The sequence below is a fragment of the Rhinolophus sinicus genome, chromosome 9, assembly GCF_057876585.1.
Source record: "Rhinolophus sinicus isolate RSI-liver-muscle chromosome 9, RSI-T2T, whole genome shotgun sequence".
NCBI classification, from domain to species: Eukaryota; Metazoa; Chordata; class Mammalia; order Chiroptera; family Rhinolophidae; genus Rhinolophus; species Rhinolophus sinicus.
The window spans coordinates 20,265,847-20,284,378 of NC_142509.1; the positions used below are offsets into that span (position 1 = coordinate 20,265,847).

The 18,532-nt window shown below is 36.2% G+C and overlaps 1 protein-coding gene across 1 annotated transcript in view; it reads left to right on the forward strand.

Moving 5' to 3' along the window:
* The window catches only part of LOC109459619 (solute carrier family 5 member 4), a 33,129-nt gene extending 14,602 nt beyond the window's left edge, over positions 1 to 18,527 (forward strand). Inside the window, exons 8-15 of the mRNA XM_019754234.3 lie at positions 246 to 466; positions 3,619 to 3,754; positions 5,346 to 5,453; positions 6,602 to 6,752; positions 8,845 to 9,013; positions 11,222 to 11,437; positions 14,046 to 14,148; positions 16,374 to 18,527. Of these exons, the coding sequence (XP_019609793.2) occupies positions 246 to 466; positions 3,619 to 3,754; positions 5,346 to 5,453; positions 6,602 to 6,752; positions 8,845 to 9,013; positions 11,222 to 11,437; positions 14,046 to 14,148; positions 16,374 to 16,588 (1,319 nt within the window). The 3' untranslated portion in view covers positions 16,589 to 18,527. The remainder of the gene's footprint in view (positions 1 to 245; positions 467 to 3,618; positions 3,755 to 5,345; positions 5,454 to 6,601; positions 6,753 to 8,844; positions 9,014 to 11,221; positions 11,438 to 14,045; positions 14,149 to 16,373) is intronic.
* The last annotated feature ends 5 nt before the right edge of the window (positions 18,528 to 18,532 follow it).

The window sequence follows — 18,532 nt, forward strand, 5'->3', positions numbered from 1 at the left end:
AGTACCATAAGAAGAAAAATGGAAGGGTAATTTGCTTTATAGACTTTGCAAAAATAAATCTGGTAGCATGGTTAATGCCAGTGGAGGTACTATAATAGAAAGACATGGATCCTGGGAGAAGGACATTGAGGATTTGACTTGGCTGATTGGAGGTGCTTGGGTACCTCCACCATAAAGGAATAATTATGAACACTGGGTATCTTAGATTTCTGTGAGACATTTTATTTCGTACAATGCCTTTTCAGCATTCGCCGAAGTCGGAGGCTATGAGAGCTTTACAGAGAAGTACATGAATGCCATCCCATCCATAGTCGAGGGGGACAACCTGACAATTAGCTCCAAATGCTACACTCCTCAGGCAGACTCATTCCACATTTTTCGAGATCCCATCACCGGGGATATTCCATGGCCAGGAATGATAGTTGGAATGACCATCGTAGCTGCGTGGTACTGGTGCACAGATCAGGTAAAGTGCATGTGTGGTGTGTGAATATGTTTATGTTATTCTTTTTCCTCTCATAGGAAAACATCTAGTTTTTATTTTGCATATACACATACATCATTTAAAGAGTCAAACTCTTCTAAAAGCTTGTGAAAAATAGCTATCTGGTGTCCCTGTCTCTACCCTATTTCTTATCTCTCAAAGGAAAATACCTTCAGCTCCTTTAATTACGTATTTTGGTGTGTATTAATATTTCTATTCTCCATAGCCTTGTACTCGATGTATGGCTTGTAAACCATTGGCATGGGTGTCACCTTGGAGCCCATTAGAAATAAACACTTTCAGATGCTACCCAGACCCACTGAATCAGAATTTGCGATAAATTTGATCCCCAGATTTTTCAAATGAAAGCTTCGCCATCTTGGTTTTCAAGTTTTGGGGTTTTTCTATTGGCTCCCCATAATGAGAGTTGAGGGTGTCCCTCTTTCAACTTTCCATTCTCAATCCCACACAAGCATACTTCCTGTCCTCCCACCCTCCCGGTAGATCTAATTCACAATTTTGGTGAGATCAGCAATGAATGCTACCATTTGTGTGACTACACAATAATAATTCATAGCTGAGCCACATGAGAGTCTCTGATTTGTCTTTAGCTTTTTCTTTTCTCTAGGTAAATAATTTTTCTAGTAAATAATTATTAATTGTTTGGTTTAAATTTTCTTGGTAATTATTACTCATTAAACATCAAGCCCTCTGCAAATTACCTAATTCTCCTCTAATACTTACAAACACATCAAGTACTCTACCAACTCTTTTCCTCATTTTCTCCCAGGGCCTTTGGCTTCTCACAAACTGTCAAGTTGTTCTCTATGCTTGGTGCCCATCCTAATCCAGGACCCCACTCACTACCATATTTGGGATTCCCTTTGCTCCTTCTTGTGTTATATCTCCTATTTCTAGTATTCCACATCATCTTCTTTCTGGGTTTACTTCTTCTATCAGGACAATTGAATTATCCAGTAAATTCTTGTGAAAGACAGGAGACAAATTTATTGTGAATTTACATATTTGAACATGTCTTTATTCCAACTTTTCCTAAAATGGTTCTCTGGCTATATGCATATTTCTAGATTGGAAATAATTTCCCAAAAGTCATAGATTCATTGTCTTCTGACTTCCACCATTACTGTTGAGAAGCCTGAAGTTATTCATGATTCTTTGGATGTGACCTGTCTTTTCTCTCTGGAAGCTTGTTTTTCCTTTGTTCAGTGTTCTGAAATTTCACCACAATGTACTACGGATGGGGAGATTATTTCTTTGATTACTTCCATTTTTCTTTCTTTTGGGGACCTTGTATTTTGGGGTATTCTAGTTCTCCGGTGTTCTTAGCTTTTCTTCCCATTTCCATCTCTTGGTCTTTTGCTCTACTCTCTAGGAGACTTCCTCAAGTTTATCTTCAAGTTTTTCTGCCTTTGTATGTATGACTTCCAAGATCTTGTTTATGTCTCCTGGATGTTCTTTCTTATAGTATTTGAGTTTGTTTCTATTATTTTTAAGTTTTCCTTACCAAAAATAGTCTCTGTCAGCTCAAATTTGTAATTTCACAATTTTAACCCATCTTGACTCAATGGTCACTTGTGATGTTAGTGTGGAATCAGTGTTCTTTTTCTTTATATAATAAACTGATTTTCTCAGCATATTTACCAAAGAATGCATACTTTCATCATTGACGTGTAAAACCATCTTTATTATTTACATTTTGTGTCTGACCTTTGATATGTTTGTAAGTATTAGAGGAGAATTAGATAATTTGCAGAGGGCTTGATGTTTAACAAGTAATAATTACCAAGAAAATTTAAAACAAAAAACAAAATCTGCTTTGCCTCCTACAAGTGGCCTCGCATTCACCCTAAGTTCTGACACCTGATATCTGCTCACAGGGATCCCCTCCTCACCTGTAATTTGCCTTGTTCCTCCAACTGTCTGCTTGTAGCCCTCTATCTAAAAATATCACCTGCTCCCCAGCATTAAATGACACTGCTGCAATCTTTAACATATTTGTCTCTCCAAAGAGAATTAAGCAGGAAAAAAAATCCCTATTTTTCTGACATTCCTTGAGAAGAAAAATGTCAAGAAGTTATGGCATTATAGGTAGAAATCCTGATTGGCTAGAAAATTCTTAGTCAAGAGATTACATAATTTAAGTACAAATTATGAAATTATATGAATTGGTTTTCCCGGGACCACCATATTTCATTCATAACTCAGTGAGGTCCTCAGAATATTCTGAAGAAATCTAGAGATGAATGTCTCAGGGTTCTATTCTGATGGCTGATTGACTCTGTGGAAATGGGCTTGATTTCCCAACGGGACAATTGCTCCCCAATAGTAGAGAGATACTAATGAGTATGTTGCGTATTTAGTGCCTACAATATCAAATGCACAACTTGTAGCAAAGATCAGTAGTGACAGCTTTATAGCTAGAGGAGCACATGGCCATTGTTGCAATGCAGCCCGGGATCCATAAACATCTTTTAATAGCAGTGATGTGTAGTGAATTTTATATACCAAGAGTCTTATAAACATTATCTCAAATATTCAGAATGCCCTATAAGAGATAACCCTATCTAGAAATGAGAAACTTGGAACTCACAGAAGTCAAATATTCGTGTAAGAAGAGCAAAGATTCTCTACTTTTTCGGTCTGACTGATTTCACGTAGCATAACGATTTCACTGATATGTGGGATATAAAACTGAAAACAACAAAGGAACAAGACAAACAAATGAAGAAACAAAAACTCATAGACACAGACAATAGTTTAGTGATTACCAGAGGGTAAGGGGGGAGACGGGTGGTAGATGAGGGTGAAGGATCAAAAACATATGGTTGATGGAAGGAGAACTGACTCCAGGTGGTGAACACACAATGTGATATATAGATGATCTATTACAGAATTGTACACCTGAAACCTATGTAATTGTCACCCCAATAAACTTTAATTTAAAAAAAAAAGAATAGCAAGGATTCAAGTCCTGATTTTACTCTGAAGCTCATTATTCTCCCCTAGTCAGGACCCCATTTTTCATTGTAACATTCATCCCTGAAAAGAGGCACTCCCCTTCTGTGACCTCAGCCTCTGGTGGCTGCATAACTAGGGCATGTTTTCCCTGACAGGTCATTGTGCAGCGCTGCCTGTCGGGCAAGGACATGTCTCACGTGAAGGCCGCCTGCATCATGTGTGGGTACCTGAAGCTGCTGCCCATGTTTCTCATGGTGATGCCGGGAATGATCAGCCGCATTCTGTACACAGGCAAGTCCTGAACCCATGAATCTTCTTGTTTTTACGCTTGAGTTCGGAGCAGTGGTTTTAACATGTATTAAAACCTTCACAACTAAAAAACCCATTATGTAGGGAGGTAAAACCAGAATTCCCGGTGGAGATAACAGCTTGTGCCAGAGGGTCAGAAGTAAAACCAAACAACGGTGTATTTAATATTCTGTTTCCTTATCTCTTTTTATACTGTGGGACTGTCTCCTTGTGCTCGTGTGAGACTGTTTTGTTCTGTTTTCATGAGTGGCTTAGATTTGAGAAATCTAGAGGATAATGCAGGAGGATGAAGTAGAACTGGGGAAATGTGAGTTAGGTGAGCTGGGGTGTGAAGTCCAGGACGTCTCGGACTGACAAGGTCTTAGAGATGCTCTGTCCCTTCTTGCTCCCTCCATGATGGTTAGAGAACTATACCCACTGTCACTGTTTTGGGGTTGTTTGAAGTGCTTTAATTTCTGAGTCAGTGGAGAGTAACTACTAAAATTGAAACTCTGCCTCAAAAATCAACTTTCTTTCTTTATCATGAAAAGTGAAGGATATAGGCAGAACATTTCTTCGCTAATTGAACCCTCTGGTTTTAATTGGGGCAATGCATCAGCTAACACTGAATCCACTTCATGTTTTCTCAATTAGACATCAGTTTGTTTAGCTGAAATCTTGTTAAAATGAACATCGAGTAACCGACATCCCTTCTTATTGCAACATTCAGTGTTGTTTATAACAATAAAAAATGTAATGTATAGATATCAACAAGTAGGGAATGACCAAAGATATTATTATATATCATCTTTATGGAAAATTGCACACAAGAGACTAAAGACTATATCAAAACTTGGGAAAATGCTGAAATTATTATTATTATGTAGAAAAGCATACGACGTATTACCTCAACAATGACCATATCTATACAAAAAAAGACATTTCTCTGTGAAAAAAAGGATCAGAAGGAATAAAGACTAAAAGAAGCTATTGTGCTAACATGTTAGTATTCTGGGTGATGTTTTCAATTTTTGCTATCTGTTGTCATAATGTTGTAAGCAATAAAAAGGTATTGTAAACCTGTCAGGATGAAATGAGACATCATCCCACATTGGGCGTCATCCCAACAACCATTACAAGTGATACCTCTTCTTAGATGTTGGTGGGGGAAATGGGCTAAATGACTGCATACAGGACTAACTTCCTGGGTAGTGGTGGTGGTGGTGGTGGTGTGATGGTGGTGGTGGTGGTGGTTTTATCTCTGGAGTTCTGTGCTTCTGGGAGGATTTATGCTCTTGCAGCTTTTCTGGAGGATGGAATCAGCTCCCTCTGTTCGGTCTAATGCTCTAGCTGGGCCACACCCCAAAGAAGAACCCTGCCCCTTAGGTAGTGCAAGGGGAACCACAGGTGTGAGAGACACTTAACAAATCATATTCTGGGCAAAGAAGGGCCAGATCCATGGTATGGAATGCAAAGCTGACTCTCCAGTTTCTTCTCACTTACGACCTTACAACTTGTCTCTGTGTCCAATGGTTGTCGATCTCACCTGTTTCGGCCCCACTTACTAAATCCACTTTTCTAAATCTATCCTCAGACAAGGTGGCCTGTGTCGTTCCTTCTGAATGTGTGAAACACTGTGGCACGGAAGTCGGCTGCACTAACTATGCCTACCCCATGCTGGTAATGGAACTGATGCCTGATGGTAAGATGTCCACGCTCAGATGAATGCATGGATTTTTTAAAATGTGATGATAGACAGATAGATATACAAATATAGGTATAGATAATGGAACATGATTCATCCTAAAAAAGGAAAGACATGCTGCCATTTGTGAAACACAGCTGAATGAACCTGAAGGACATTATGCTAAGTAAAATAAACCAGACACAAAATGACAAATACTTCATGACATCACTTCCACGTGGAACCTGAAGAAGTGGAACTCACAGAAGCAGAGACTAGGATGGTGGTTTCCGGGGCTAGGAGTGGCAGAGATGGAAAAACGTTGGTAAAAGGGTAAAAACATTCAGTTATAAGATAAGTAAGTTCTGGAGGCCTAATGTATAGTACAGAGATGATAGTTAATAATAATGTAGTGTATACTTGAAATTTGCTAAGAGAATAGATCTCAAGTATTCTCACCACAAAACAAGAAAATGATAACTATGTGAGGTGATAGCTATGGTAATTAGGTTGATTGTGGTAACCACTTCACAGTATAGACATGTATTAAATCATCACATATACAACTCAGGAGTGACCAGGTGATATTGTAGCTTAGGCCCAGCAAAGGTTAGCTAACGCTTCTGTGACCTTTCTCCTCTCTGACATATACAAACATTGTCAGAAGGAAGGGGGCATGACCCACAAGTGACATCACCCATCCACCTCATTCCATGCTTTGTCTTATGAAATTTAAGGGCATTATTAACAGACAGAGGGAACTGCAGGACAAATTTGCCGTAATATCTCAAAACTCTTTGTTTGTCCCACCAACACTTCTCCAACAGAACCACCAAGTAGGCTTTTTCCTCTCTAGTTTCCTAAGTCTTCAGAAAGCCAAGATTCCCTCCCCCAAAAAAGATGCTACAACATCGTTTCCTCTCTTCCACATTCAGGTTCCGGCAAATGGTCTCTAAATTTACATTTAGAACTAAAATTCTATACTGGATTATTCTCAAATCACTAGGAAATATGCAGAAAACGCCACATAATGGTATGTGTTGATAAGCACATCAATTAGTGAATGTTCCAGGTGACACTTTTACCTTCGAATGACTCTCTGGTTTGGCAAAACCCTTGTAGAGCATCCAGTTCTTAACCAGTTCTTGCACCTCTTCTGGCCCCAGGGCTGCGAGGCCTGATGCTGTCAGTCATGTTGGCCTCTCTCATGAGCTCCCTGACCTCCATCTTCAACAGCGCCAGCACCCTCTTCACCATGGACCTCTACACCAAGGTCAGGAAACACGCATCAGAGAGAGAGCTCCTTATAGCTGGACGGTGAGAGAATCCTAGTTTCTGTCTAAAATTTCTCTGGGAAAGTGGGGATACAGAAATGAAATAGACCCTACTTATCTTTGGGTTCAGAAAAACTAGTCATTGAATTTCACAATGGGAAAAGAGACATTAAAGGACATTTAAGCAAACTTTATTTACCTCTTTCCAGATACAAAACTTGGGACCATATTTTTAAATGAAATAGTTGCTTTTTTCAGACTTTCAAATGCCTCTGATTGTCTCTTATTCCTCTTCTCACACTCTCTCCTAACCATGTCTTCGTGAAAGCCAACAATGTTTCCCATGGCGTATAACCTACTCTCATAGGTTAATGCGTCATCTCTAGAAGTTTCCATCAAGGAAGTAACAGATTAGGGCCATCCACGCACTACTACAGAAGAGTTTACCAACTGCATTCTTTAGGAAATAGAGTGTCAAGAAAAACTGACCACCTATTTATAAGATTGTGCTTTGTTGAAGACAGTAGCAATTGCTTTGGTAAATTAAGCATTTAGGGAGAAATTCCAAGGGCTCAGTTGCTCCAGATCTTGACTCTAGACAAATGTTACAGGAGAATAAGATCAGTAAATCACCTGTGTTTCTTTATGTGGTGTAAAAAGTGTTGATCCAGAATTCAGTGGGTCCAAGATGCAGTAGTCCACTCTACCATAGGTTGAGATCCCCATTAAGTCTCAATGATAATTGAATGAGTTTTTCTTTTCCTCTCTCTCTTCTTAAATACCTACTATCTCCCAGAATACAAATATGAAAAAAGGACATACATGTAAACAATAATTTCCTGCTTCATGGGATTTGCACTTTTGTGGGGAAGATAGACAATTAAATGTATTCTGGGAAGAAAATTAAAACAGGATTAAGAGGCTACTTAAGACAGGTGTTCAGGGAGCCCTCCCTGAGGAGGTGACATTTGAGCAGAGCCCTTAGAGACGTGTGGAGGGAGCCCCATGGCTCTGTGGGGAGGAACAGGAAGTGCCACATTCCTCCACAGTCACGTGTATGGTGTGTGTGAGGACAGCAAGGAGTGAAGTTGGCACATGAGGAGCAAGTAGAAAGTGATAGGAAACAAGGTCAGAAAGTTAGCGGAGATAAAATCACGCAGGATCATTTAAGCCATAACAGGACTTTGGATTTTCTTCCATGGGAGACAGAAAACAACTGAAGATAAGAGAGCAAAGGAGGCACAGGATTTGCTTTCCAATGATAATAACAATAATGATAGCAGGTGTGTTATTTATTGAATCTTTACTGTGTTCTAGGCACTGTGCATGCTTGGACTTTCCATGGTTTATGACATTTAGTTATTGCGAGGTTGCAGAGGTTTTATAAAGGTTAAAGGGATCATTGAGCCTCAGTTTCCTGCCCAAATGCTTGTCCCCAGCTCTCCTGACTCCCACCTCTCTGTTTCAGGTGAGCACAGACAAGTAATGACCTTTAAGAGACAGTCCAATACATTATTATTGTTTGTTTATTCATACAACAAGCACAGAATATTGTGAAGTTTTAAAAAGTGAATCAGTCATGCTCCCTGGACCCCAGGAGCATGATTTTTACTGTATATCAATATTTTAACCAATTCTTTCCACCTGCCAAAGTACTCAAGTAGTAAAATGCACAAACTAGATTTCTGGCCAATGGACTCAGCATTCTGGAAGAGAGTATATTTTCATTCTTACTTGTGCGAACTGACTCAGTTTCTCTCAGTCTAGGGAAAAAGACCAAAATGGGAGTCTGCTTTCTTTATCATGCAAATAATTACTTAGAAATAGTGTTGTGTTTTTTCTAACTGACATATTGCATTAGAGCGTTATTAATCAATTGCTGACATTTGAACTTTTTTATAAATGGGCATTTAATCTCACATTGGAAGCTATTATGACTAATTACAGACAAGCAATTGCTTTACTGGCGTTTCACTAACATAATCATTAAGCATGGCATGGCGTGAGGTCGAGGAGCTTGCTTTCCTTTGGAAAATCATTAAATGGCCTCAAGAATGAATTCAAAAACTAAAACACAATGGATGTACCAATAATGCTTTTGTTTAATATTCAAATCATATTGTTTTTCTCCCCAGGCTATTTATCATTCTATTAATTGTCATCAGCATTTTGTGGGTCCCATTAGTACAAGTGTCTCAAAATGGACAACTGTTCCATTACATGGAATCAATTTCTAGCTACCTGGGGCCTCCAATTGCAGCTGTCTTCCTGCTTGCCATCTTCTGTAAAAGAGTCAATGAACAGGTAAGTGAAAATTGGGAAACTTTTCCTGCTGGAATGAGAAAAATGTATTTCTTTCACTGGTAGAGAAATTCATTCTTTCCACCCAAGTTTTACAACTCAAGGTCCATCTAATTTCAATTGTGGTCAGCCACAATTCTTGATTGTCACTAACGTGTGGAAATATATAGTGCACACTCATAGTACAGACTTTATATCTCTTACAAAATATTATTACATACATGGCACCATGCTGAGGAACACAAGTTTTGAAGTAAGACTGCCAGGATCCATTCCTGGCTCTGCCACTTAATATTATTGTGATCTTATGCAAACTGTCTGACTTTCTGTGAAATGAAGACAATCACGGTGCCTACCTTATAGGATGGCTATGAGGATTAAAAGAGATTTTTAAAATGTGAAATGCTTAGAAAAAACACTACCACATTAGTAATGGTTCAAAATATGTTAAATCCCATTATATGTATATGTATATATGAGTTCTGACAATTAAGTTCGTGAGCTTGTTGCACCGATGTTGCTAACGCTTTTTTATATCAGAGGGATTATTCATTATGAATGTGTACCAACTGGACAAACAGTTAACCAAGTTGACTATTTGGAAGTGCTGAAAAGGCTGTGTGAAAAGTTAGATGACCTGAACTTTTTGCCAACAATTCATGGCTCATGTATCATGACAATGCACCAGCTCACAGGGCACTGTCTGCGAGGGAGTTTTTAGACAGTAAACAAATAACTGTATTGGAACACCCTCCCTATTCACCTGATCTTACCCCCAGTGATTTCTTTCTTTACCCGAAGATCAAGGAAATATTGAAAGGAAGACATTTTGATGATGTTCAGGACATCAAGCGTAATACAACGACAGCCCCAAAGGGTTCCAAAATTGCTTTGAGGGTGGATTAGGCACTGGCTACAGTGCAGAGCTTCCCAAGGGGAGTACTCCAAAGGAGACAGTAGTGATATTTAGCAATGAGGTATGTAGCACTTTTTCTAGGATGAATTCACGAACTTAATTGTCAGATCTCATATATATTGGATTATTATGGACCGTATATATTTAATCCCTAATTGCTCCCACGTGTTAGCTTTATTATTATAACTGTCAGATGAGGAACAGGTGCAGGACATTAGTATCATGTGCTTTCCACATGTCCACATGTTACTTAATATTAGTAAGTGGGATCTTGGGATTCAGATTCAGGTCTTTCTCCATCCAAATCTCATACTCTTAACCTCTATGTAATACTGTTTCCCTTAAACATAATATCTTGATCAGAGGAACCGGGAACACATGCTTCCACCCCCACACTTCTCAGAGAAAAATAAATGCTTTTAATTGTCAAAAGCTGAATAGAGCTATCATAACTATATAATATCAACTCCGCAAATTGTATTAAATAAGTCATAGTTCTGTTTATTCTACAAAATAAATCACAAGTTTTTACATCTGTATAGAAAATAAGGTCAAGGTAAACTTAAGCTTGGGTCAGAGTAAACAGTACAGGTTTTCCCCGGCTATCCAAAAGTAGAATGTCTCTATGAAACATTTCCTAAGCCAAAATGGCATAAAGTGAAGAAATATTTACCATTAATTTATATGGAAAAAAATTTTGAACGTTTCCAGACCCCCAAAAAATATCCTCTCTTAGACTTTTCTGATACATTAGGACACATGTTGCTAATGGGTGCACAAAATAAATCAAGATAAAGTGCAGATGGCTTGGTGCTAAGAAGGTGAGTGTGGTTCCCAGGAAAGGAGCTTGGTGGGGGCCACTCTCGTTGCTCTGGTGCACACTGCCTCTATAAAATGGCTTGCTGAAAAACACGCTGAACGCTATTTCGCTTTTTATTTTTCCGTAAAAGTGAAAATCTTCGGATTTCTTTCTGTTAGCAAAAACAGGTAGTAATGTAGGTCTTTCGTGAAAACCAAATGGTGCATAACACCAACTTTGGAAAAGCGGAGAATACTTGTCGTGTCCTGGAGCTGGAGAATCAATGGTGCAATGGTGTTTCAGGACCATGGAGAGCAACAGCCCACTAGCAAGCACACATATTGGCCCGTTTTCCCTGCGTTGGTGACCTTGTGGTCAAGGTTAGCCATTTGTTGGTTCCTAGTGGAGAAAGCCAACAGTATGATAATTATGACCTACTAGAACAAGCTTTTCTCCTTTTCTAAATACCCTGATTTTGTTCTTGTTTCTTTTGCAGGGAGCCTTCTGGGGTCTAATGACTGGACTGGTGATAGGCCTCATTCGTATGATTGCAGAGTTTGCCTATGGAACAGGGACTTGCTTGGCTGCCAGTGACTGTCCCAAAATCATCTGTGGAGTGCACTATCTGTACTTTGCCATTATTCTCTTTTTTGTTTCCATAATGGTCATCCTGGGAATTTCCCTGTTAACAAAACCCATTCCTGATATACATGTGAGTAATGAGTAGTAGATATATGCTCATTTCAAAGTAAGAGTTCTTTGCCTTCTAAAACTTCAACTGTGTACAAGTCCCAGGTAACAGTATCCTAGCACCATGAGCGCTAGGACAAATTTAAGAGATTATCATGCAGTCATTTAACTAAACAACAGTTTGCACCTAATATGTGCAAAGCACTGGTGAATTAAGAAATATGGGATTAAGAAATGGGCTTCATCTTCAAATAACTCCGCAATGCATTTGGGAGGTAAATCTCTACCTCTGTTATAAGATATCGGAAATTGAGTAATTAGCATTGCTTAAGAGACTGGAAAACACTTCAAAGCAGAGCTGTCATCTGAGCTGGGCCTGTTTGGGGACAATAGAATTTCATGTACAGCACAGATGCTGACACAGAGATTTTTCAGAAAGCACATGGTATCAGGGTCAGAAAAAGAAAAATAGAACAATCAGATATACTTTTTTGCCTTTCAATTTGACAAAAAAGGTTTAATATGAATATGTCCAATTTTGGTAAGGATGTTGAAAAATACCCCCTCTCCATAACTGATGGTGAGTGTATGAATTTTATAATTTGTAGGAAGACAATTGAGCAGTATTTATCAATTTTAAAATTATCATACCCTGTTAGTCAACAATCCTATTTCTAAGAGCTTATTATGTAGAAATACTTGTACAAGTAGGGAAAACGTAGGTATAAAGATTTTCTATGCAAAAGGCTTCTAATAGAAAAAAAGATGGAGACAACTCAAATTTCAACACTAGTGGAACGGGTAAACAATAATAATACATTGAATATTATGCTGTTCAAAACGCTGATAAGCTCTATTATTTGTTTTTTTAAATGTCCATGATATGGTTAAGTGGAGGAAAACACTTGCAGAATAATATAGTGTTGTATAATATCACTTCTTGATAATAAAGTACTTGTGAATAGATATATGCATATTTGTCAAAGAATAAAAAAAATCTTACAGCATATACACCAGAAATTTTCAATAAGAGTTGTCTCTCGGAGAGGCACTAAAAGATCTAAAAACTATCAGTCATTTTTTTTTAATTTAAATATTGCTTACATACTAATATTGTTTGAGTTTATTACTAGCATGTATAACTTTTATTTATTTTGCATTTTTCACTCATAAGCTTTGAAACAATACTTATTTGTATATTTCCTTGAGGAGTGGCATATAGATTACAGGTGGATGGGAAACCTGAAGCACACAAGTGATTCAAATTACTTTACCAGAGACACATCACCAGAATTCATAACTAATAGTCATACTGAATATTAGAAGCTCAATGAAAGAATACTAGAAAACATATTACAATTTTCAAAGAAGTAAATATAAATATTAAACTCATTTGTACCAATAGAAATAACCATAATTTATTATTAAGTTTTAGAAAAAAAATTGTCTGAAGGACCAGTGCAATCATTTATCTAATTTATGCTTATGTTTCATTAATATACTGTGAGGTGTGAACCTTCAAAATGGACTGATAAAAATCAACAGTCATTTCAGAGAAAGTTATGAGTAGTGTGAATATAACCTAACAGTGCAGTAAAGAGAAATCTCAGGATGATCTCTTTTGGGAAGACGAGAAAGTACTTGGAGTCCCAATAAAAGATTGTAACAAAAAAAAGTGATGTAGTGTAAGAAATGCCATGAGTAAGAACCTTAGGAAGCTATAATTAAGAATCTTAGTGATTAAAAAAAAGAAGAATCTTAGTGATAAGGTGAAGCATATGCTTGTTAATGTCACACAACAATTCAACAACAAATAAGAAAGCCGATTACCAATTCTAGTAAGTTTGCACAAGAAAGTCATGGGTCAAATATGAGGCCAGTTAAAATGAAGCATGGCTTTAGGCATATAATGGATTATAATTTTAAAAACCCATTTGACACTTGGAACAATTTCCTTGGAATGACCTACAGCTGTTCTGGATCTAAGGCACACACAGAAAAATGTTACATAATAACATGAATACTGTTTATCTTCAAAATTTTTAATCAACATACAGACTAAGCAGGGAAATCTTAATTATATTTCAGGAAAACAACTAGAATTCTATAAAATATTGATAAAGTTGACAGAAGTTTGGATGTAGGCTGGGAAACAGATGTGTAAGGGTATAAATCGCTATTGGAACTCAGTGATAGTACATAAATACTATCTAAACGTGATGGATCCAGAAATGGAACTTAAGAAAATATTTAGAGTTATAAAAGTAACCAGTAAACAAACTGGAAGTAATAACGAAGTAGCTAATCTCAGTTGAATGATAAGGACAGTGAGTGAAGCCAGGCTATAGTGCAAGTTAGATAAATCTTTGATTTTTGTGAAATTATAAATCCAGAAGTAGAACTTTTAACCGTATTATTTAAGCGTTTTTAATAACTACCAGAAGAATTAAAAACAGAAGTAATTTAAAATGGTTAGTGTGTTTTCATGACTGAATGTGGTAGAAGACCTTTTCTTTGTTATCTATACTCTCTTGTGCTGTATGATTTTTTTTGCACTGTACAGTAAACAAACGTGCATTATTGTAAACATTTGCTCATCACTAATGCGCTTGTCAATGGTCTCTGGTTAGCTGTACCGGTTGTGCTGGACTCTTCGGAATAGTACAGAGGAACGCATTGATTTAGATGCAGAAGATAAAATACATGAAGAAGCTGATGATGGCATTGATGGAGGTAGTATCTGCTTTACATTTGGTTTTCAGGTAGAAAGTCTATGTACCTGAATTGGTTTAGTGTTTTGTGTTTGTTTTCTTTACTGATAGTAAATTCAGTTTCTGAAAAAGCTGTTAGATCTGTGGCAAACTGAAACTTTAAAATTTTACCTTTGCAACAAGCAAGACAATTTGTTACATATGAAATCTCTTCATTCAATCTGCCTCTCCATCAGTCTGTCTACCCATCTATCATCCATTCATTGATTTGTGTGCGAGCTCAAGGAGAAAATCAATTCCAGTCTCTCCTGCTCATATTAAATGAGTCACATATTAAATGTTCAACAAATCAATCTTGATTGATTGTGATTAAGCATCTAGCCTCACCTTCTCCAACCTTATTTCTCACTATTCTCTCCAATACGCATTCCGTTCCAACCAGGCAGATTTCTTCACTTTTCCCCCACATATACTAAGCTCCCTAGAATATTTCTACCTCTTCTCCAAGAGAAAAAAAAAAACCAAAAAACTTATTCTTTGTAACTAAATTCTAATCTCATTTACTTCATGAAAATTTCTCCAGCCTCTATCCCCATGGCTCTTTGTTTACCTGATATTTTTAGAACTGCTGACCAAGTTTAACACTTCAGGACATGTTGTGTTGAACTGTGCACTTATTGTTTTGTTTGGTTTGGGTTCTTCAAATTCAAGGAAGGAGCAATGCCTCCTACTCCTTTGGAGGTTTTTCTATCAGTGCTCCTGAGAAAAACTGGCCTATAATTTTCCCTTTTTGTACTTTGTCTGGTTTTGGTATTAAGATCATAGTGAGCTCATAAAATAAATGGGAAAATAGCCTTTTTTCCATTTTATGGAAATATTTTAGTAATATTGGAATGACATCTCTATCAAAATTGTGGTATTTTGTTAATAATATCGTTAGAGCCTGGTGGATTTCTGTGTGTGAATGAGGGGAGGAATTTTAAACTATTAATTAAATTTATATAATGCCTATAGAACTATTTAGAGTTTTCATTTCTTCATTAATCAATTTTGGAAAATTATATATTTCTAGGATTGTGACCATTTAGTACACACAATAAATATATTGACATAAAGTTATTCATAATATCTATTGTCTTTTCCATCTCTACCTCTGTAATTATGTCTTCCCTTTAATTCCTAATGTAATTTCTTTGTGATTTTTCTTTTTTCTTGATAAATCTCACTAAAGACTTGTCTATTTTAGTTTTTTCAAAGAATCAACTTTTGGCTTTGTTATTTCTTTCCATTATTATCTTTCATTTCTATTACATCACTTTCTGGTCTCATATGTACACCCTACCATTTACATTATTTGGGTTTATTCTGTTATTACTTTCTCTAAGTTAAATTGAGTATTAGTTCATTATTTTTCAGCTCTTCTTATAATGTAAATAACTAAGGCTACACATTTCCCTCAAAATAATGCTTTTGCTGCATCTCACAGGTTTGAATTTGTAGAGTTTTCTTTACCATTTATTTCTAAGTAGTCTTACTTTCATTATGGTTTTCCATGAACATTTGAGTTTGAAAGTATGTTTTAAATTTTCTAATACTGCAACAAAAAGCCTTATATTTAAAGCTTTTGTATTTTTGCCAGTATACCTTTGAGATAGATTTTTGAGAAGTTTGAGTTTTGGGTCAAAGGGTTAATGTCTGTGCAATTAGGCATTAACTACCAAATTTCCCTTCATGGGAGTTGAATGATATTTTCCTGGTAAACAATGTGTGAGAGTACCTGCTTCCACTTAGACTCACTAATATAGTATATTGTGAAACTTTTGAATTTTTGCTGCTCATAGATAAGTAGTAATATCTCAGTTTGGTTTAAATTTTTTTTTTTTTTAGTGAGTTTAAGAATTGTCTTTTTTCTTTGAACTCTTTGTTCATCTCTCTAGTATGTTTACATGGGTTTGTTTGTAGTCTTTTCTCTATTTCTAGAAACACATTAATATTAAGGATCTTGAACCCTTTGTGATATAAGATGCAACTGTTTGTCTCCAATTTATCACTTCCTTTTACTTTAGTTTTACTTTATGCCATGAAAAAGTTTTCTATTTTTTTATCATCAAAGTTGTCTATTTTTTCTCAGGGATTCCTCTAACATTTAGAAGTGGTTGTAATCATTCTTTACAGTCATCTGTACTACATTGACAGGAGTCCATTTCCCATGTTTTGTGATCATTTGTTTATCCTTCTTTGTTTTAGATAATCCTGAGGAAACTCGTGGATGTCTCAGGAAGGCTTATGACTTATTCTGCGGTTTGCAGAAGACAGGCCCCAAGCTGAGCAAAGAGGAGGAAGAAGCCCTGAAGAAGAAACTAACAGACACCTCTGAGAAGCCTTTATGGAGGACGGTAGTGAACATCAATGCCATACTCCTCCTGACAGTGGCAGTTTTTGTCCATGCCTATTTTGCCTGAACTCTATCTTAACCACTAGAATATTTATTAACCAAAAGATATTATTGATTTTTTGTCTTTAGTGTTTGTTGTGGTGCAAAAAGCAGATAAGCAGTTGGTAATTTGATCCAATGAGATGACTATGGAGCTCACTTTTTGGTTTTGTTGTTCCTTTGTGTCAAAAAATAAAGACAAAGAGAAAGTGAACTGACTTCATATGTGTGTATAAACTAGGAACATTTGGGTCTTTTTTTAAAACTATCTCACCAAGTAGATTGCCCTATTTACAATTGATTTCTGTTATTTCCAAAGATTTCAACTTAGGAGAACTGCCTCTCCCATATCTGTCTTACCTATTAACCTCCTCATTATAAAACAGTGACCTTCTCTTTCCATCTTCACATCACCGATCTCAATTCAGAAAATAGATATATTTCTAATAGTTGAGGGGAGGTGAGCTAGAAATGCCTATTGTGAATATTTTTATAAATTCACTGGGAATTATTAGCTTATGCCTTATAGCCATTGTCCCCTAAATGTTAGCACATTAAGCCACTGATTTTTTTAAAACTACTTTATTAAAATATAATTCATATACCATAAAATGCACGTTTTTAAAGTGTACAATTCAGAGTATTTTAGGATAGTCACAGTTGTGCAACGATTACCCCAACCTAATTTTAGATATTAACATTAATGTATTTATTGGCATTGTCACTTGAATATATGTATTTCTCTGTCTTTATTTCTGTTATTTTGACATTCTAAGTGACAGTTGTCTCTATGTAGGATTATATATAGGTTTAAAACACACCATTTTAGAAGTAAATCAACAAATTAAAATGTTTTTGATAAATTTCATAAGACACACCTATCCATGATATTGTCATGAAAATTCAAACAGAAAATGCTATAGAATTAAATATAATACTCTCCAATGACAATTCATCTTTCCCATATGCTCCCACTAAATTCTCAGAGGAATAACTAAGTTTAAAGCCTATCTTAAAGTAAATTTTCTAGTCATTTGCATACATATATGAACTAGAACATACACATCTTTACATAATGCAATCTTACTTTATGTGTTGTTCCATGACTGTCTTTTCCATGTTAAATTTATCTTGGAGATTTTTGCCTATTAGTGCATATAGGTTTCCCTCCTTCTTTTTAATAGTCGAACATTATTCCACATAATTATTTACCATAATTTGACCATTTTTCCACTGAGAAACATTCACATTGTTTTCAATTATTTGCTATTTTCAACAATACTTGACTGACATACTGTATAATCACCTTTTGGCACATTAGATAATTTTGTTTTCTTTAATCATTGATTCCTATAAGTAAAACATTGAGTCAAAGGGTATGAACATTTAATACTTTGATAAAATTTAAAAATTTGCGCTCCAAAAAGGAGTCACCAATTTATAGTCTCACCATCACTGTATGTATGAAAGTTCCTATTTACTCACATCCTTAATTACAGAGTATATTATAAATCTTCATTAATGTTTGCCAATTTGATGACTGGGAAGCAATTTTATTTTTTAAATTTGTGTTTTTCCAGTTAATGCGGAGAGCGTATGTACTTATATAGCACTGCTTTTTCTGCAGTCTATAAGTTTTGTATGTTGTGTTTCCATTTTCATTTGTTTCAAGATATTTTTGATGTCCCTTTTGATTTCGTCTTTGACCCATTGGTTGCTCAGGAATGTATGGTTTAATTTCCACACATTTGTGAATTTTCCAATTTTCTTCATGTAGTTGGAAAAGATACTTGGTATAATTTCAATATTTTAAAAATTTCTGAAACTTGGTTTGTGACCTAACATATGATCTAACCTAGAGAATGTTCCATATGCACTTGAGAAAATGTATTTTCTGCTGCTGTTGGATAGAATGTTCTGTATATGTCTGTTATGTCCATTCAGTCTAAAGTGTTATTCAAGTCCAACATTT